This window comes from Coregonus lavaretus (assembly GCF_964263955.1).
Source record: "Coregonus lavaretus genome assembly, chromosome: 34".
NCBI classification, from domain to species: Eukaryota; Metazoa; Chordata; class Actinopteri; order Salmoniformes; family Salmonidae; genus Coregonus; species Coregonus lavaretus.
Window position 1 is genome coordinate 15862149 of NC_140021.1, and position 21378 is coordinate 15883526.

Below are 21378 nucleotides of genomic sequence, written 5' to 3' on the forward strand. Positions count from 1 at the left end.
TAGAGGAGGCTCGTTTGTAAAGGAGTAGTAGGTGCTCAACCAACGTAATACCAGGTGCAACCAAAAACCATGTTTTTGCTTGAAGATAATGTAGATATTACAAAAAAGACTGAGTACAATGTTAAGGAGTTGTCTCTATTCATCTCTACAGGGAGATAAGAACTGGCTCGAGTTACTGGAGCTGGCAGACCAGGCCATAGATGGCCTTCCATACCACCAACACCTACCCATCATCAAGGAGTGCATCCACATCTGCTCCTACTTGTAAGATATCTATTACTACTAACTCTATTTATGGTAGATTGAGAAGTCACCTCTCTGTAAGATAAATACTGCTCATAACTAATTTGATGAATGTATTCATTGGTTGTATCATCAGGTGGAAGTTTGAGCAGGCCAGTCCTCTGCTTCAGACAGAGAGCCAGAGGGTTCTACTGAAGCTTCTGTCCCATCCCCTCCTCCCTGTCAAGACTGACACCTACACCTGCACTCTCAATGTAGTCAAGGTGAGGTCAACCCATAGAGATCTATACAATATGTACGGTAATCTGGTAATGCTGGCACTTAACAGATGTTTGGTAGGACAACAATATCATAACATTCCTAATGCTTTTAACCTTTCACCTCTTCATGTGAGGTCATCTGGTAAGAATGTTGTTCACCTTTGACCCCTTAGGAGTGTCTGGGGGTTCAGAATGTGGTCAAGCCTGTGTCGTCAGTCTGTAGTGGGGTTCACTTCCTCCTTCACCCCAAAGTCCTCTACGAGATCAGCACATTCGGACTCCAGGACCCAGCTGGGAAGGTAGTGTGTGTGTGTGCGCGCGCATGTGTGTGTTTAGTGACAAATCAATCTGCTTCTCAATAGTTTGTATAAGGTCATATCAAATGTTGACAATGTGTAGATGTTGTTCTAGACATATAGCACTGAACCACTTTTAAAAGGTCATTATTGCAAAACACAATTTCTTCTCAATGGCTAAATGAAGGATAAATAGACAAGAAACAGTTGGGTGGCTCGTGAAAGAGATGTATTGTTATACTGCCTGCTGTGGGTTCAGGAGTTGATGTGTGATCTATAGGTGAACTCTGCTGCCAAGGATATTCTGCTCTTCCTGCTGAAGGGCCAATTAATGATGACAGCATCAACATGGGACAGGTTCAACCAGGCACTTTACCCAGTCATCCCCATATTACAGGTACTGTACCCACACCACACACACTCAATGGCTGGCATACACTGGTTATAAACATTGACAGCTCATGAAGGGAAATAAAATGTGAACCTTTTATGTAGTACTTTGGGGGGGAAAGCGTCTGTTATTTTCTAAACAAGTGCAATCAAAGTCAAATTTCTGCTTCCTCCGAGTACAAGCACCAAATGGAGCTGCTGCCAAGCAATATTTTGTTATCTGCACATTTGCATATTCTGTGATATTGTAACTTTTTTTGCAACAAAAAACAAGCTTTTTATTAAACGTTGGGGTTTGAAGCAACAGAAATCCAGACAATTGAACATGAATATGCATGGGATCTTGACAAGGTCGTCAAGTTTGATTTAATTTGCAGCCATTCGTCTCTGAGCCTGTCACGTCAATAGAAACCAGATGAAATGTTCTCTAATCACAGTGATGCATATTTATTTACTGTTGTGCTCAGCTGGAATTCCCAGACCTTACTGTGTGTGTGTGTGTGTGTGTGTGTGTGTGTGTGTGTGTGTGTGTGTGTGTGTGTGTGTGTGTGTGTGTGTGTGTGTGTGTGTAGAGTTACGCAGGCACAGAGGATGCGCTGGGAAACTGTGTTCTTCTGATAAGTGAAGTGTCAAACGAGGTGAGAGACGGCGTGTTTCCAAACACAGCCAAGTTGAGAGCTGCACTACGACTACTCTTTACTAAGGAGCCGGAGTAAGTGAGTGTGTCTGTGTGGTAGGGGACTGTTTCTGTGTGTTTGTGTGTGTTAGGGCTGCACGATTAATCACATTTTAATCGAAATTGCAATATTTCAATTCGCAATATCCATATTTCAGGCTGCAATATTGTGAAATGCCATTTAGCTGTCTGTAACGCCCATTTTTAAAACTTTTGATTTATTTCTTGAGTTGACGGAGTTCTCTCTCCGTCTCTCCTTTTTTGTCCGCTTCCCAACCCCACACACACCAAGCCCTGACCCCTGTCACTCAAGCATGCAGTTCCTTGTGCTCGAGATTCTCTCTGCATGCATTGACCAAACAACAGCATGCAGTCAACAGATTTTTCCAAACAAGAACAAGACAGCTTTCCACTTTGCATCCTAATATAAATCTGCATTATACTATTATTTTGTGTAACTTAATCTCTGCAAAACGCTAGTTAGTTGATGTGCCCCAAAAAATGTGTGTTAGCCCCCTAATGCTAATTGTTGGCTAACTAACTCCACTGAGATGTAGCACATTTTTGCTCTAATACAGGGCGGTACCAGTGGTGGAGTATATCAGCATTGTTTGTGCAACATCTTGGAAAACACGAAGAATATTCTAAAGTCTTTCTCTGAATGTGCCTATCTATTTCAATCTAATTAGGGTCCCATGGGAAACACTTACCAACACTTTGGTTCCTACTTTGTCACAGCCATCTCCTCCCTTACTTTTTCATTTGTTGTCATGCCAAACAAAACTGCATTCCAAGTGCCCACTGTATTCCAACCATACGTTTAGAATGATCATTCTATTTCTATGATTCCAACAGTTTACCGAAGTGTTTTGATCTTTATCGCAAGTAAAATTGCAATATCTGGTACAAAAAATGCGCAATTTGATTATTTGCCCATATTGTGCAGCCCTAGTGTTTTGGGAATGGGATGATTTGTGTGTGTGTGCGTGCACGCCAGAGAATGTGAGCGGAGTTGAGCTCCATGTCCTTTCCAACCGCTCCACTAAAAACCGCTCTGCATTCACAAAATAAAATAAAAAATGCTGCTCCAAATTCGCTCCGTTCATTAAAATCACAGTTGAACCAAAACCCACCTATTTTTGTGACTACCTGGACCTACCATATGGTTTTTAAATACTGAAACCAAACCATATGATTTGAATGAAAAGTATTTGAATTAACATGAAAAGGTGAACGTAAGAAGCATACATACATTCAAATAGGCTAGATGTCATATTAAACAGCATATAAACACTCTAAATAGGTCAGGAGCCAGACAGGGAGGTTAAGAAGGAACGTAAATACATTATTTAGGCTATATTATTTCAAGGCTATAGCCTACGAAGAGTATGAGACAATAGGCTGGTAAGGACATAAAGCCCTCAGCATTTAAACAACATTTCATTATATTAAATCATTATAGTCTATAAATTGCACATATAGGCTGTGACTTACTTATAATTAAATACAAATTAAATGAAGGATGACTTTTATTAGTGCCTTTTGAATTCATTTTTTGAATTCATTTTGAGAAACACGAGTTTTGGCCAGTCTGTGGCTTCATGCTCATGCAAGAGCAGGCCAGCAGTGGAGAATATCTTCTCCACCCCTGCAGAGCCACTGGGGATGTTAAACACCCTTTTGGCCCCTCTTGCCAGGCTGGGCAGAGATGCAGATTTTTATTTTTTATTTTTCTATAGTTAGGTCTAAAGGTTTTAAGGGAAAATAACCTAATCAAAATGGAAATCTCCTTGAATGTGGGAATATGCCAGACCTATTGGGCCAAAATCAATTATGGCCTATAGATAATATAAAAACATGAACAAAACGTTTAAGAGAGCAGATTTGTAGTTTATAAATACTTTGCTACAATGACACACTTTAGTTATCTGCCTACCTCATTGTTTTCTGTTAGCATGTGCGAATAGTAAGTACACCATCATGCTTTCAGGATACGTGTCTTTTCAGATTCCACAATCATTCTTTAGTTGTGGACACTACATCACCACACTCCCTCTATTGCTCTTAGTCCTCATCTTTGTAAGTCACCTTGATTTTGCACCTGTGTGTTCTATCAGTTTCTTTATGAAAATATTTAGCGAACTCCACGACAGTAGCTAAAGCAAGGGGATGTAGCAGCACACAAGTAGACTACAAATGCATGCTGGGCCTGGCATGCCCTGAGCTCGTGAAGTGAGCGCTTCTGGAGCGAAATAAATTGGAGCTCCTAGCTCTGCTCCGCTCACATACTCTGGTGCACGCGTGTGTGAGAGGAAAAAGGCAAATTTGTCTGAGTGTGTGTCTTTGTACTTTTGAAGCTGTCGACTGAATTTGACATTGACTCTTGAGGGCGTTGTAAAACCAGACAACTGTTTCAGTGTTTAGGTATTCTGCTGTCCAACACTGTGTGTTGATGTTGATGGGCATATTAACGCTGTCACCTGTTATTAGCTGATGGAGTCATCAACTCTGTCTCTGGCTGGGGGCTCTTTGTAATGGTAATGGGAGACAGCTATCTTCTCCACACAGTCCCTGTCTGTCTGTACTGCTGTTGTATGAATATGTACATCTACTCTCTTTCTGTATTGCACTGTGTATTCAGTTATCTCAGAGTGTTGTATGGCAGATGTATTAGTTGTATATGAAAGTCCTGTATCTTTGACTGATTCATAGACACAGACCGAACAAACAGACAGAAAAGACAGAGAGTGATTATTTGAATGCTTGATCAGTGTTTCCCCTCTATGCATTTAGCAGCGGCGCACCACTGATTTTGTTAAAATGTTTGAGTCACTCAGATGGCATACGAACACGGCGTAAGCCATGGCAAAATGTGTAGAATTGCAGAAAACTAGCTTACAAACTGTCAAATGTTCTTTCCACCCCATGGCAAAATATGTAGAAATTAGCTTTGAAACTGCAATTTTTCTCTCAGCCATTTGACAAAATGTGTAGAATTGCAGGAAATTACTTGGCCACCGCTGCTATAAAAAATCCCAGGTAAAACACTTATATACACTACCGGTCAAAAGTTTTAGAACACCTACTCATTCAAGGGTTTTCCTTTATTATTACTATTTCCTACATTGTAGAATACTATGAAATAACACATATGGAATCATGTAGTAACCAAAAAAGTGTTAAACAAATCAAAATATATTTTATATTTGAGATTCTTCAAATAGCCACCCTTTGCCTTGATGACAGCTTTGCACACTCTTGGCATTCTCTCAATCAGCTTCACCTGGAATGCTTTTCCAACAGTCTTGAAGGAGTTCCCACATATGCAGAGCACTTGTTGGCTGCTTTTCCTTCACTGTGGTCTGACTCATCCCAAACCATCTCAATTTGGTTGAGGCTGGGGGATTGTGGAGGCCAGGTCATCTGATGCAGCACTCCATCAATCTCCTTCTTGGTAAAATAGCCCTTACACAGCTTGGAGGTGTGCTGGGTCATTGCCCTGTTGAAAAAAACAAATCATAGTCCCACTAAGCCCAAACCAGATGGGATGGTGTATCACTGCAGAATGCTATGGTAGCCATGCTGGTTAAGTTTGCCTTGAATTCTAAATAAATTACAGACGGGGTCACCAGCAAAGCACCCCCACACCATAACACCACCTCCTCCATGCTTTACGGTGGGAAATACACATGCAGTGATCATCCGTTCACCCACACCGCGTCTCACAAACACACAGCGGTTGGAACTAAAAATCTCAAATTTGGACTCCAGACCAAAGGACACATTTCCACCGGTCTAATGTCCATTGCTCGTGTTTCTTGGCCCAAGCAAGTCTCTTCTTCTTATTGGTGTCCTTTAGTAGTGGTTTCTTTGCAGCAATTCGACCATGAAGGCCTGATTCACACAGTCCCCTCTGAACAGTTGATGTTGAGATGTGTCGGTTACTTGAACTCTGTGAAGCATTGATTTGGGCTGCAATTTCTGAGGCTGTTAACTCTAATTAACTTATCCTCTGCAGCAGAGGTAACTCTGGGTCTTCCTTTCCTGTGGCGGTCCTCATGAGAGCCAGTTTCATCATAGCGCTTGATGGTTTTTGCGACTGCACTTAAAGAAACTTTCAAAGTTCTTGAAATGTTCCGTATTGACTGACCTTCATGTCTTAAAGTAATGATTGACTGTCATTTCTCTTTGCGTATTTGAGCTGTTCTTGCCGTAATATGGACTTGGTCTTTTACCAAATAGAGCTATCTTCTGTATACCCCCCTATCTTGTCACAACACAACTGATAGGCTCAAATGCATTAAGAAGGAAAGAAATTCCACAAATTAACTTTTAACAAGTCACACCTGTTAATTGAAATGCATTCCAGGTGACTACCTCATGAAGCTGGTTGAGAGAATGCCAAGAGTGTGCAAAGCTGTCATCAAAGCAAAGGGTGGCTATTTGAAGAATCTCAAATAGAACATATATTTTGATTTGTTTAACACTTTTTTTGCTTGCTACATGATTCCATATGTGTTATTTCATAGTTTTGATGTCTTCAATATTATTCTACAATGTAGAAAATAGTAAAAATAAAGAATAACCCTTGAATGAGTAGGTCTTCTAAAACTTTTGACCAGTAGTGTATATATCGATTGATTAATAGGTTGATTGATTGATGACCTACAGTCCCATACCTCTGAGTATTTGGTGTGATTGCAGGGTCCGAGCTGCAGCGGTCCAACACCTTCTACCCCACCTGACCAGTGTAGAAGGGGCTACCACAGCCAGACCAGCCCTGGAGGGTCCTGTCCTCTCCTCTCTCCCCTCCCTCTTCTGTCTCACCAACGCACTGGACATCAACCTGGACAGCAGCGACAGGTCCTTCCTCAAGGTATGGCTAGACGGGCAGAGACATACAGACAACGTTTGCCTTCCTCCTGTTCAAGTAAAGAGGTATGGTTATGTGACAGACTATACCCTAATGCCGGGTGTACACTACACGACTTTCAAAATCTTAACATCGCTGAGCCTCTCACATTTTTTTTTATTTTTTTATTTCACCTTTATTTAACCAGGTAAGCCAGTTGAGAACAAGTTCTCATTTACAACTGCGACCTGGCCAAGATAAAGCAAAGCAGTGCGATAAAAACAACACAGAGTTACATATGGGGTAAAAAACATAAAGTCAAAAATACAACAGAAAATATATATACAGTGTGTGCAAATGTAGCAAGTTATGGAGGTAAGGCAATAAATAGGCTATAGTGCAAAATAATTACAATAGTATTAACACTGGAATGCTAGATGTGCAAGAGATTATGTGCAAATAGAGATACTGGGGTGCAAAAGAGCAAAATAAATAACAATATAGGGATGAGGTAGTTGGGTGGGCTAATTTCAGATGGGCTGTGTACAGGTGCCGTGATCGGTAAGGTGCTCTGACAACTGATGCTTAAAGTTAGTGAGGGAGATAAGAGTCTCCAGCTTCAGAGATTTTTGCAATTCGTTCCAGTCGTTGGCAGCAGAGAACTGGAAGGAATGGTGGCCAAAGGAGGTGTTGGCTTTGGGAATGACCAGTGAGATATACCTGCTGGAGCGCAGACTACGGGTGGGTGCTGCTATGGTGACCAATGAGCTAAGATAAGGCGGGGATTTACCTATCAGTGATTTATAGATGGCCTGGAGCCAGTGGGTTTGACGACGAACATGTAGTGAGGACCAGCCAACAAGAGCGTACAGGTCACAGTGGTGGGTAGCGTATGGGGCTTTGGAGACAAAACGGATGGCACTGTGATAGACTACATCCAATTTGCTGAGTAGAGTGTTGGAGGCTATTTTGTAAATGACATCGCCGAAGTCAAGGATCGGTAGGATAGCCAGTTTTACGAGGGCATGTTTGGCAGCATGAGTGAAGGAGGCTTTGTTGCGAAATAGGAAGCCGATTCTAGATTTAAACCACCGTCTTTCCTGTAGTTTCTTTTGTCTTGCCGACGTAGTGGTGCGCAAACTAAACGATCTGACAGACACACTACAACATTATTCACTTAGTCTTAAGGATTCTCCATACCAACACGCTGTCTCACGAAAACAATGTGATTAGATCATGCACGTGCACAGATAGGGCTCTACCTGTACAGAGCACATGCCCTTTTGCCCTTCTAGTCTCCAAAGTGCCCTTTTGGGTGATGGTATCATTTCCCCCAAAATTTTTATTTTATTTTTAAAGACCCCCAAAAAGTGTCATTGTTGTTCGGAACCCACTGCCTGCAAGTCGTCGTCAAGTTCGCCACCACCCACCCCGTCCATTGATTGCGCCTGTTGATCTGCCCTGTACCGAGCTCAAGCGCCCGGTTGTGCCTTTTTCCCAGTCTGCCCTGTACGGAGATTGCACGTGCCCAGTATCCAAACATGTATGGCTTGAGAGATGTGGTCACCGGTCGAGTGTGTGTAGCTAGCTACCTAGTTTAAATATAAACAGTACTGCCACAGCAGCATAACATTTGATTAACACTTGATAACTCTTGATTTAGCCTATATCATCAATATTTTGGTCTGGTTGGCTGATACGCACAGCAGAGAGAGGCAGAAAGATGGAGGAAAATCGCAATCAATAAAAGAAATTGAGCTAGCTAACTAGCAGATTTACATCAATCAACATCAATGATCAGCTGATAGCCCAGCGTCTTTTCTGATGTCTTAAGGCGGCACTGTAACTACACTAAAAGTATGTGGACACCTGCTCGTCAAACATCTCATTCCAAAATCATGGGCATTAATATGGAGTTGGTCCTCCATTTGCTGCTGTAACAGCCTCCACTCTTCTGGGAAGGCTTTCCACTAGATGTTGGAACATTGCTGTGGGGACTTGCTTCCATTCAGCCACAAGAGCATTAGTGAGGTCGGGCACTGATATTGGGCGATTAGGCCTGGCTCGCAGTCGGTGTTCCAATTCATCCCAAAGGTGTTCAATGGGGTTGAGGTCAGGGCTCTGTGCAGGCCAGTCAAGTTCTTCCACACCGATCTAGACAAACCATTTATGTATGGACCTCGCTTTGTGCACAGGGTATTGTTATGCTGAAACAGGAAAGGGCCTTCCCCAAACTGTTACCACAAAGTTGGAAGCACAGAATCGTCTAGAAAGTTATTGCATGCTTTAGCGTTAAGATTTCCCTTCACTGGAACTTAGGGGCCTAGCCCGAACCATGAAAAACAGCCCCATACCATTATTCCTCCTCCACCAAACTTTACAGTTGGCACTATGCATTGGGGCAGGTAGCGTTCTCCTGGCATCCGCCAAACCCAGATCCGTCGGACTGCCAGATGGTGAAGTGTGATTCATCACTCCAGAGAACGCGTTTCCACTGCTCCAGTCCAATGGTGGCGAGCTTTACACCACTCCAGCTGACGCTTGGCATTGTGCATGGTGATCTTAGGCTTGTGTGTGGCTGCTCTGCCATGGAAACCCATTTCATGAAGCTCCCGACTAACAGTTCTTGTGCTGATGTTTCTTCCAGAGGCAGTTTGGAACTCTGTAATGTGTGTTGCAACGGAGGACAGACGATTTTTATGCGCTTCAGCACTCTGCGGTTCCGTTCTGTGAGCTTGTGTGGTCTACCACTTTGCACCTGAGCCGTTGTTACTCCTAGACGTTTCTGCTTCACAATAACAGCACTTACAGTTGACCGGGGCAGCTCTAGCAGGGCAGAAATTTAACGAACTGACTTGTTGGAAAGGTGGTATCCTATGACAGTGCCACGTTGAAAGTCACTGAACTCTTCAGTGAGGCCATTCTACTGCCAATGTTTGTCTATGGAGATTGCGTGGCTGTGTGTTTGATTTTATACACCTGTCAGCAATGGGTGTGGCTGAAATAGCAGAATCTACTCATTTGATGGGGTGTCCACATACTTTCGTATATAGTATAGCTAGTTTACAATTTGTGATGAGTGAGTGTTGTTGTGTGGTGAAGATGTGGCACGTCTCTCTCCAAGAATACGCACTGACCCCATGCACTCATTGTTTCTTTTTGTAAATCGGTTGTAAATGTTGATCAATTCCCCACTGTATATCACATATATATATATATATATATATATATATATATATATATATATATATATATATATATATATATATATATATATATATATATATATATATATATATATATATATATATATATATATATTTAGTCTTGATGTTACCGTTAATCCCCTCAATTCACCAAGTAATCTAGAATGTTTGGTTACGGTCGTTTCTGTTCATTCAGACAATATAGTATTACATTTGTACCGTTCTCATTCTAAAAGTGGAAACGTTGTTTGGAGAGCTAAAAAACGGTTCAACACATGATAAAGATGCTTTGGTTTATTTCATTCTATTTACCAGTTTTGTCAATTTCTTCATTGTCTTTATTTGGAGAGCATGTGTCAGGTTTCTCTGTGTTGCTGTTTCAACATGCATAGATGTACCTGGCCTGTACTCCACATAGGTGTGGCTTCTTGTATATAAGTGCTGTTTGGGTATGTTTCAGCAGGTCACTTTTGGTTAACAATGGGAGGCAGTATCTGAGCCTGCTAGACACCACCTGTGCCTTGTATGTTTAGTACAGGTTTTGCCTGATAAGAGGCTTTTTCTTTTGAATAGAACATTTGAAGTCTAGAACTTTGTAAATACATATAATTGTACATTTATCACCACCATGTCCAGCGCTGTGTAAATAAATTCAACCACCATGTATACCTCTACCTGCCTGCCTTTGTCCTTACGACTGCTACAAGGTCCCTATTTTACATGTTGCATAAATAAATAGGCCTATGCAAAAAAAAAAAAAAAACTTTTTGCTATAGAGGCATTTAGTGTGTCATTAATTTCGAGATGCAAATTATGAAAGTATTTTTATTTTTATTTTTTTTTATGCCCTTTTTTCATTTTGAGCACATGCCCCCTGAAAGGTCTGTGCACGGCCCTGGATTAGATTGTTAACGTAGCTAGAACGAGCTGTGGCTCGAAACAGGCTCATAAACATTTTCAGTCAGTCATTCACGCTTACCATACAGAGTTGAAATATCTAGCCATCATTTTGAGTTAACTAACATTGCTTGTGAACTTCAAAGCTGTAACAATTTGACGCTTTGGTTAAAGGCAAGTCCAAACGCATACTAGTAGTAGTCATCGCTCCTGCTCCAGAGTCTACACATTCTGGGTCATGTGATATAACGTCATCTCACTGGCTTCTTTGGCAAACTGTCATTGGCTATTGCTGATCACCGTTCTCAAAACTTGTCGTTGCAAATCTCACACTACAAGAGCATTGCAGATTTTGTGCCGATAAAATCAAATATGTTGGAAAATATCGGGATGTCTGGGACTGATCAAAGACGGGATCGGTAGCCCTCAGATGGCGTCTCTGACTCGCTCACATTAAACGAGTAGGCAACGACATGGGGATTTTCTTTCCGATCTCAAAAACGTGTCTGGGACAGCTAAATTGGGGCCAAAATCATTTAGTGTACACCCAGGTTAAGTTGTTCTTACTGTTACAGTCGTTTATGTCTTTATAACCGTAGGTGGAGTCTGTGGAGAAGCTGTTCAGCATCTTGACCTCTGACACTGTTGACCTGACCCTCAGGAGGTCAGCAGCAGAACAACTGGCCGTCGTCCTACAGGGTGAAGTAGCGCTTCATATCCTCCACACGATGCTTTTAGGATTATCAAGGGATATGTAGATCAAAAATGTTTTGGGGAAAATGGCATAACACTAGCCATAACTCTAAAAGATCATATGAACATCAAAATGGTTTGGAAAGAACATATTAACTTACAAGAATAACTTTTTGCAGAAGAAAATGTATGAAAATATAAACATTTTGTGCAAATAGTCACACCAAAGAAAAGCTTGGTGTGTTTTTCCAAAGGCATATGCCTCTACCCACCACCATATGTTTAGGATAAATAATAGAAGTAACTTGAGAAAGGAAATGCATGCAAATTCCATGTATTCTTAGGGTCTAGCATTGTTATGCAGCCATTTGTACTATTGATAGGCCTATTGTTAATTTATTACTTTCAATCTATTTTCTCCACAGAAACGGCAATGCACCCAGTGTTGAAGAGTCTTGGTGTAGCAGATAAAGTGATCTGCCTCATCACAGAGAGTGTGAACGACCACATGAAGGTGAAAAGACCTCGCAGATCATCTTGAATATGAATGTGTTTGTCTGTGTTCGCTGTGTTAACACGTGTGTGTGTGTGTGTGTGTTCTTCCTCCAGAGCATGGACTGCCTGTTGGAGCCATGTGTGTGTATCCTGAGAAAGCTGGTGTATGCAGACCCCTCCCTGAGGCACCTTCTGGCTGAGAAGACCCCCCTCCTCATCACTCTGCTCAGGAGTACGTTCACAACACAACTCATTTAGCAACCATCACAGTCCAATGCTATCACACTGCTCTGAGTGATGTTCACACACATCTCATTCACTCGGTCACAGCTGAACTCATTTCGTTAAACAGCTGAGGGATACGTTCACATGACAACTCAGTGAGTAACGTTTGAACAGTTTAACACTGCCCTGGAGCTCAGTTGGTAGAGCATGGCGCTTGCAACGCCAGGGTTGTGGGTCCGATTCCCACGGGGGGGCCAGTATGAAAAACGTATGCACTCACTAACTGTAAGTCACTCTGGATAAGAGCGTCTGCTAAATGACTAAAATGTAAATGTAATTCAATAAATGCATTACGTTGTACAGTTTAGAGGTATGTTCACAGGACCTAGACGTTCACATTGGTAACCACATTCTGTTGCACCACTCAAAAAGGCCTTCACAAGGTTAAACAATCACACAGCTAAACCCTCACTGGAATCAACTTTTTTCGCCCGAGATTTGTTTTTCAAACAGTCACAAAGTTGACTGTACATTCACCACCGCTAATCACTGAATGTTTTCTAATTGTTTGTTTATCCTGTTAGCTTCATTGCTTGTCAAGGAGAACAAAGGGGATGTTAGTGAGGTGGCTGTGTTGATGTGTCTGCTGCTCTTTGATGAGATTGCCACAATAGAAGTGTGGTAAGTGTTCTTCCCTCTCTCATCTCGATATATGGCTTGTTTTTGTCAACTGAATTAATTTGTTTGCTTTGGATTTTAGCACTATTCTACAGAGCAAAGATGTGGTTACGTCATTTTATTGTTTTACCTAATCAGGTCGGACAAATCCAGCTCCGACGTGGCTCTCTCACCATTTTCTCTCCCAGTGTCTGTCATACGAAGGTAATGAAGTAGCCTGACTTGATAATCACCAATATTTACTTTTTCTATTGATGTCAGTCTGTCTATTTACATGTAACACTATTCATATCTAGTAACTTCATCATCTGCTCTCTCCTTCCCTCCTCTCTCTCTCTCTCTCTCTCTCTCTCTCTCTCCCCCTCTATCTCCTTCCTCTCCCTCTCCCTCCCCAGGTACAGCCTACCGTTCCAGGCTGCGTCCCATCACGCGGTGAGCCCCTACTGCTCCGTCCTGCCCCCCTACTCTGACCTCCTCTCCCTGACCCCCGCCAAGGAGACCCTGCAGCTGGCCTGGAACACTGCATGGCATTCTGGGATAGATAACCTCTTGGAGGAACTCCGTGGGATCCGCAGTGATGTCGCCGAGTAAGTGATGTCATCACATGTTGCGCCTTATGTACCTCGGATGTCAAGTTTGTTTTTGTTTACTTTTTTGTTTACCTTCATTTTACCAAGGAAGTTAATTGAGATTGTTTACTATCTACAATGCTTACTAGAACGTTCTGGGGAAGCGTTGCAGACAGTTTGTGTTGGACTGTTAAAGAGCTGAGGCGTCTGTGATTCATCAGTCTTCATCTAGCTGTCATGTAACTTAATGCAGACAACAAATAAGGAAGCCTCACCGTTCCTGTTTTAACTGAACTAATCACACCAGAGATATAAAACGAAACAATGGATCAATTCAGGTGTCACTATCCTGCACTAAGCTATCACTGTCTTAATGCAGACTGGCATCAAAGTAAATTGGAGAGAAAAATATATACCCAGCTCATTAGCATTCTCTAACCAAACAAAATCACATGCTCATCTAAAGTGGAACAACACATGGCACGGACCCAGATTAAGCCTTTGTCCTGAACTAAACAGCAAGGAGTTCACGAGTGTGTGCAACTGCCCCATTGTGTGTATGTTTATTAACATTTTTATTTAGATGAACCTTTGCGTCTTCGTCTGGTTAGAAGATCTTCGGAGTACTACAGTACTTTTTCAATGAAACTTCAAGGTGCTTAGTGTTGTTTAGATACTGTAGTTAGCTTGAATCAGTCAGTCCTGAGGGGGTATCCTACGAAGCCAGCTAGATCTACTCAGTTAGCTTCACATTCCAGCTCAGGCTTTATCCGTACTACGACGGTGGATATTGCTCGTCCGTAACTGCGCGTGCATGTCGCACGTGGCTAGTCGAATGCCGAACTCGTCAATGAGACAATGCTGAAATCAAAATGAAAGAAAAGGTGTCTTGCAAATTCAGTAGGCTGTGGTGTGAAATAGGCTTTTAGAAGTGCTGTCTTTATTTTATTACTTATCGTTAATGCCGTCTTTGGTGTGCTTATCAATGTACAAGCACCTTTTTTCCCCACTCCTATCGATACTTTTGTATGACTTAATAATTTTGACAAAATTAGGACTACATTGCGTGAAGTTTAAAATGCATTCTGTCATTATGGGTAATGTTATATATTTTAACATTACTATATTTTAACACACCAAAAAACTTTTGATGAATAAAATATTTAATCAGTCGTCTTCCTCAAATGAAGGGGATGATGAGGCAATCTTTGCAAGAGGGAGGGAATCTGATTTCATTGGTCCTCAACTCACGGCTGTAATTTCATTCAGGGCAAGTGGAGTTAGCCGTCCCTGGAGCAGGTTAGTTCTGAAGGATTCGTTGCCATAGAAATGTACCTGGCTAAAAGGTGAGCCACTTTTGTATGACCGGTTATCCCGAGTTGAACTCAGAGTTGATCAAAGTTACCTCGCTAACTCCTCAAACCTGCTTCGTAGGATACCCCTCTGGTTCTCAGGTGTAAACCAGGCTGCCACACAGCCTTTTAGTGATGAGTCACGCAGTACTACCCACAATCCCCTGCTGTCCCAGACACAGGAAGTGTGGATTGACAAGACACGTCTGGAAAACGGCTGATCAAAAGTCCCTGGGAACAGAATGAGGTAATCGCTGTGCTGCCTGGGTGATCGGGCTCTTATGTGACACCCCTGTCACCGTAGAAATAGAACTTCTGATTCAACACAGAGTCAGAATCAGAAAGACTCAATTATTACAACTGTATTTTTCCACGCCACATTCTACTCTCCCCTTCGACTCTTTCCCAGGTGGTTTCTTAACGAGAATGTGCTCACTCATTCTCATCACAGCCAAAAATAAAAGGTCAAGATAACATAACTAGGCCCGAGTTTTTCCTGGTCCGGTCACATGGACAAGATTTTTTTGATTGAGTAGTACTATATTGACCCTGAAGGGGAACTTTGATTGTTTGCTGAAAAAATAACAAATACTGTCTTGTTTTCCTCTAGTTTCCACGGTGATCTGAGCCTGTCAGAGTCGCAGGTTCTGTCGCTACGGGCAACACACCTCCCCAGCGGCCTTCAGGACTGCGTCGAGGACATCGTCATGGCAGCAGGCCACGCCTCTGTGACCTCTGCACTCTCCAGGCTCCGCCTCCACCTGCTGATTGACAGGCTGGCCATCACAGGCACTCACACACACAGGTGCAGGGACACACTCCGTTCCCTCACCTGGCAGCCCGCCATAGCAAGGTACACACACACACTAAAAGACCATCTATACTGAACAAAAATATAAATGCAACATGCAATAATTTCAAAGATTTTACTGAGTTAAGGTTCATATAAGGAAATCTGTCAAATAAATACATTCATTAGACCCTCATCTATGGATTTCACATGACTGGGAATACAGATATTAATCTGTTGGTCACAGATAACAAAAAAAATAAGAAACGGGCGTGGATCAGAAAACCAGTCTATATCTGGTGTGACCACAATTTGCCTCATGCAGCGCGAAACATCTCCTTCGCATAGAGTTGATCAGGCTGTTGATTGTGGCCTTTGGAATGTTGTCCCACTCCTCTTCAATGGCTGTGCTAAGTTGCTTGATATTGGTGGGAACTGGAACACGCTGTCGTGCACGTTGATCCAGAGCATCCCAAACATGCTCAATGGGTGACATGTCTGGTGAGTATACAGGCCATGCAATAACTGGGACATTTTCAGCTTCCAGGAATTGTGTACAGATCCTTGCAACATGAGGCCATGCATAATAATGCGTAAACATGAGGTGATGGCGGGGGATGAATGGCACAGCAATGGGCCTCAGGATCTCATCACGGTATCTCTGCATTCAAATTGCCATTGATAAAATGCAATTGTGTTCGTTGTCCGTAGCTTATACCTGCTCATATCCTAACCCCACCGCCACCATGGGGCACTCTGTTCACAACGTTGACATAAGCAAACCGCTCACCCACACGACGCCATACACGTGGTCTGCGAATGTGAGGCTGGTTGAACGTACTGCCAAATTCTCTAAAATGGCGTTGGAGGTGGCATACAGTGCTATGAAAAAGTATTTGCCCCCTTTCTAATATGCAACACGCAATTCCCCTTTGTGAAAAAGTAATTGCCCCCTTACACTCAATAACTGGTTGTGCCACCTTTAGCTGCAATGACTCCAACCAAATGCTTCCTGTAGTTGTTGATCAGTCTCTCACGTCGCTGTGGAGGAATTTTGGCCCACTCTTCCATGCAGAATTGCTTTAACTCAGTGACGTGTGGGTTTTCAAACATGAACTGCTCGTTTCAAGTCCTGCCACAACATCTCAATTGGGATTAGGTCTGGACTTTGACTAGGCCATTACAAAACGTCCAATTTGTTGCTTTTTAGCATTTTTCATGTAGACTTGATTGTGTGTTTTGGATCATTGTCTTGCTGCATGACCCAGCTGCGCTTCAGCTTCAGCTCACAGACAGATGGTCTGACATTCTCCTGTAGAATTCTCTGATACAGAGCAGAATTCATGGTTCCTTCTATTAAGGCAAGTCGTCCAGGTCCTGAGGCAGCAAAGCATCCCCAAACCATCACACCACCACCACCATACTTGACCTTTGGTATGATGTTCTTACTGTGGAATGCAGTGTTTGGTTTTCGCCAGGCATAATTGGACCCATCTCGTCCAAAAAGTTGACTCAAGTTTGCCAAAAAGCACCTGGATGATCATCAAGACTCTTGGAAGAACTTTCTATGGACAGATGATTCAAAAGTATAACTTTTTGGACGAGATGGTTCCAGTAATGCCTGGCGAAAACCAAACTCTGCATTCCACAGTAAGAACATCATACCAAAGGTCAAGCATGGTGGTAGTGGTGTGATGGTTTGGGGATGCTTTGCTGCCTCAGGACCTGGACGACTTGCCTTAATAGAAGGAACCATGAATTCTGCTCTGTATCAGAGAATTCTACAGGAGAATGTCAGACCATCCGTCTGTGAGCTGAAGCTGAAGCGCAGCTGGGTCATGCAGCAAGTCAATGATCCAAAACACACAATCAAGTCTACATGAAAATTGCTAAAAAGCAACAAATTGGAAGTTTTGGAATGGCCTAGTCAAAGTCCAGAACTAATCCCAATTGAGATGTTGTGGCAGGACTTGAAACAAGCAGTTCATGTTTGAAAACCCACACGTCACTGAGTTAAAGCAGTTCTGCATGGAAGAGTGGGCCAAAATTCCTCCACAGCGATGTGAGAGACTGATCAACAACTACAGAAAGCATTTGGTTGGAGTCATTGCAGCTAAAGGTGGCACAACCAGTTATTGAGTGTAAGGGGGCAATTACTTTTTCAAACAGGGGAATTATTGGGTGTTGCATAACTTTGTTTATGAAATAAATATGTAATTGTTGTGTTATTTGTTCACTTATCTTCCCTTTATCTAATATTAGGTTTTGGTTGAAGATCTGATAACATTCAGTATCACAAATATGCAAAAGTAGAGAAAATTAGAAAGGGGGCAAATACTTGTATGGTAGAGAAATGAACATAAAATTCTCTAGCAACAGCTCTGGTGGACATTTCTGCAGTCAGCATGCCAATTACACGCTCCCTTAAAACTTGAGACATCTGTGGCGTTGTGTGACAAAACTGCACATTTTAGTGACCTTTTATTGTTCCCAGCACAAGGTGCACCGGTGTAATGATCATACTGTTTAATCAGCTTCTTGATAGGCCACACCTGTCAGATGGATTGATTATCTTGGCAAAGCAGAAATGCTCACTAACAGGGATGTAAACAAATTTGTGCACAGAATTTGAGAGAAATAAGCTTTTTGTGCATATGGAACATTTCTGGGATCTTTTATTTCAGCTCATCAAACATGGGACCAACAATTTACATGTTGCGTTTGATATTTTTCTTCATTGTAATTTTGCAATAACTTAATCCTTTATTTTGTATTATTCAATGCTGCACTTTCAGCAGCTTTACTGTACTCATCATTTCTACAGGTCAGTTGTATGTCCACCAAAATTCAAGATCTGAACAATAGTCTCCATGATTCTGTCTCCCTGATTCTGTCTCCCTCTCTCTGTCTGTAGGTTTGTGCAGGTGCGTCCAGCGTGTGTGGAGGATGAGTGGTTGCTGATGGACGTTATACTGTTCCTGAGTGCCTACTTCAAACAGAGCCATTTAGAGACCGAGGACACGGACCTACGCTGGATACTGGAGCTACTCCTCAAACAGGTCAGCACTAGGACCAGGAGGTTCCCAGGTTTTCATCTCCATCTTTTACATTGATCTGAACCCAGGATAGGTGAAAGCAGTATGATGAAAGTCTATTGGGAATATGTTCTCAACCTATCTTCCCAGGGTTTGTCCTCTGTGATACAGCTTTAACCTCTAACCTTCATCTAGGCCTTATCCTATGTGTAGTCATAAAGGAGATGAGGGAATAGGGACTATAATAGGAAAACTGGTCTAGTGTATCAACATTACTCAATACATCTGACTTCATCTCCTTCCTTGTATTAACCTACGTTGGGAACCATTAGATTGGGCACTCCCCCTCTTCTCCCCTAAAACAGTAGGGTGTGTGGGTGGGTGGGTGCGTGCTTGCATGTGTGTGTGCCAGGAATCCAGTTAAGCTTTCCTGTCCTCCCCACACACAGAGAGGTATAGTTATCAAGGTAGAGCCTGTATAAATCACACACTGTCAAATGACAGAAAGGCATTAATATCACATTACAACCCCAAAATAGAGTACCAGGACCCACAACAGAGATTATTTCCACAGCTGTTAAGAAACTCGCAGCTCTTTCTTAGCTACAGGAGCTACATTAGATCTAATCAGTAAAAAACCATTAACATTTAAGATGAATATATTGAAACCATAATATCAACTGTTTATATTATATAAAATCAAATGTATTTATAAAGCCCTTTTTACATCAGCAGATGTCACAAAGTGCTTATACAGAAACCCAGCCTAAAACCCCAAACAGCAAGCAATGCAGATGTAGAAGCACGGTGGCTAGGAAAAACTCCCTAGAAAGGCAGAAACCTAGAGAGGAACCAGGCTCTGGGGGGTGGCCAGTCCTCTTCTGGCTGTGCCGGGTGGAGATTATAAGAGTACATGGCTATTAAGGCCAGATTGTTTTCAAGATGTTCAAACGTTCATAGATGACCAGCAGGGTCAAATAATAATCACAGTTGTTGTAGATGGTGCAGCAGGTCAGCACCTCAGGAATAAATGTCAGTTGGCTTTTCATAGCCGAGCATTCAGAGGTCGAGACAGCAGGTGTGGTAGAGAGAGAGGGAGGGAGGAAGAGAGAGAGTTGAAAACAGCAAGTCCGGGACAAGGTAGCACGTCCGGTGAACAGGTCAGGGTTCCATAGCCGCAGGCAGAACAATTGAAACTGGAGCAGCAGCATGACCAGGTGGACTGGGGGACAGCAAGGAGTCATCAGGCCACGTAGTCCTGAGGCATGGTCCTAGGGCTCAGGTCCTCTGGGAGGGGAGGGAAAGAGGGAGAGAGAGAGAATTAGAGGGAGCATACTTAAATTTGCACAGGACACTAGATAAGACAGGAGAATTACACCAGATACAGTGGGGAAAAAAAGTATTTAGTCAGCCACTATTTGTGCAAGTTCTCCCACTTAAAAAGATGAGAGAGGCCTGTAATTTTCATCATAGGTACACGTCAACTATGAAAGACAAATTGAGGAAAAAAAATCCAGAAAATCACATTGTAGGATTTTTTATGAATTTATTTGCAAATTATGGTGGAAAATAAGTATTTGGTCACCTACAAACAAGCAAGATTTCTGGCTCTCACAGACCTGTAACTTCTTCTTTAAGAGGCTCCTCTGTCCTCCACTCGTTACCTGTATTAATGGCATCTGTTTGAACTTGTTATCAGTATAAAAGACACCTGTCCACAACCTCAAACAGTCACACTCCAAACTCCACTATGGCCAAGACCAAAGAGCTGACAAAGGACACCAGAAACAAAATTGTAGACCTGCACCAGGCTGGGAAGACTGAATCTGCAATAGGTAAGCAGCTTGGTTTGAAGAAATCAACTGTGGGAGCAATTATTAGGAAATGGAACACATACAAGACCACTGATAATCTCCCTCGATCTGGGGCTCCACGCAAGATCTCACCCCGTAGGGTCAAAATGATCACAAGAACGGTGAGCAAAAATCCCAGAACCACACGGGGGGACCTAGTGAATGACCTGCAGAGAGCTGGGACCAAAGTAACAAAGCCTACCATCAGTAACACACTACGCCGCAGGGACTCAAATCCTGCAGTGCAAGACGTGTCCGCCTGCTTAAGCCAGTACATGTCCAGGCCTGTCTGAAGTTTGCTAGAGTGCATTTGGATGATCCAGAAGAGGATTGGGAGAATGTCATATGGTCAGATGAAACCAAAATATAACTTTTTGGTAAAAACTCAACTCGTCGTGTTTGGAGGACAAAGAATGCTGAGTTGCATCCAAAGAACACCATACCTACTGTGAAGTATGGGGGTGGAAACATCATGCTTTGGGGCTGTTTTTCTGCAAAGGGACCAGGACGACTGATCCGTGTAAAGGAACGAATGAATGGGGCCATGTATCGTGAGATTTTGAGTGAAAACCTCCTTCCATCAGCAAGGGCATTGAAGATGAAACGTGGCTGGGTCTTTCAGCATGACAATGATCCCAAACACACCGCCCGGGCAATGAAGGAGTGGCTTCGTAAGAAGCATTTCAAGGTCCTGGAGTGGCCTAGCCAGTCTCCTGATCTCAACCCCATAGAAAATCTTTGGAGGGAGTTGAAAGTCTGTGTTGCCCAGCGACAGCCCCAAAACATCACTGCTCTAGAGGAGATCTGCATGGAGGAATGGGCCAAAATACCAGCAACAGTGTGTGAAAACCTTGTGAAGACTTACAGA

General features: G+C 42.6%; 1 protein-coding gene across 1 annotated transcript in view; it reads left to right on the forward strand.

The window, feature by feature from the left end:
- Positions 1 to 21378, forward strand: part of rttn (rotatin) — a 63742-nt gene that overhangs the window by 14601 nt on the left and 27763 nt on the right. Inside the window, exons 13-26 of the mRNA XM_084152018.1 lie at positions 152 to 264; positions 380 to 506; positions 677 to 802; positions 1080 to 1196; positions 1762 to 1901; positions 6570 to 6741; positions 11420 to 11519; positions 11939 to 12027; positions 12123 to 12240; positions 12818 to 12914; positions 13050 to 13115; positions 13307 to 13498; positions 15443 to 15685; positions 18537 to 18681. Coding sequence (XP_084008144.1) covers positions 152 to 264; positions 380 to 506; positions 677 to 802; positions 1080 to 1196; positions 1762 to 1901; positions 6570 to 6741; positions 11420 to 11519; positions 11939 to 12027; positions 12123 to 12240; positions 12818 to 12914; positions 13050 to 13115; positions 13307 to 13498; positions 15443 to 15685; positions 18537 to 18681 — 1845 coding nt within the window. The remainder of the gene's footprint in view (positions 1 to 151; positions 265 to 379; positions 507 to 676; positions 803 to 1079; positions 1197 to 1761; positions 1902 to 6569; positions 6742 to 11419; positions 11520 to 11938; positions 12028 to 12122; positions 12241 to 12817; positions 12915 to 13049; positions 13116 to 13306; positions 13499 to 15442; positions 15686 to 18536; positions 18682 to 21378) is intronic.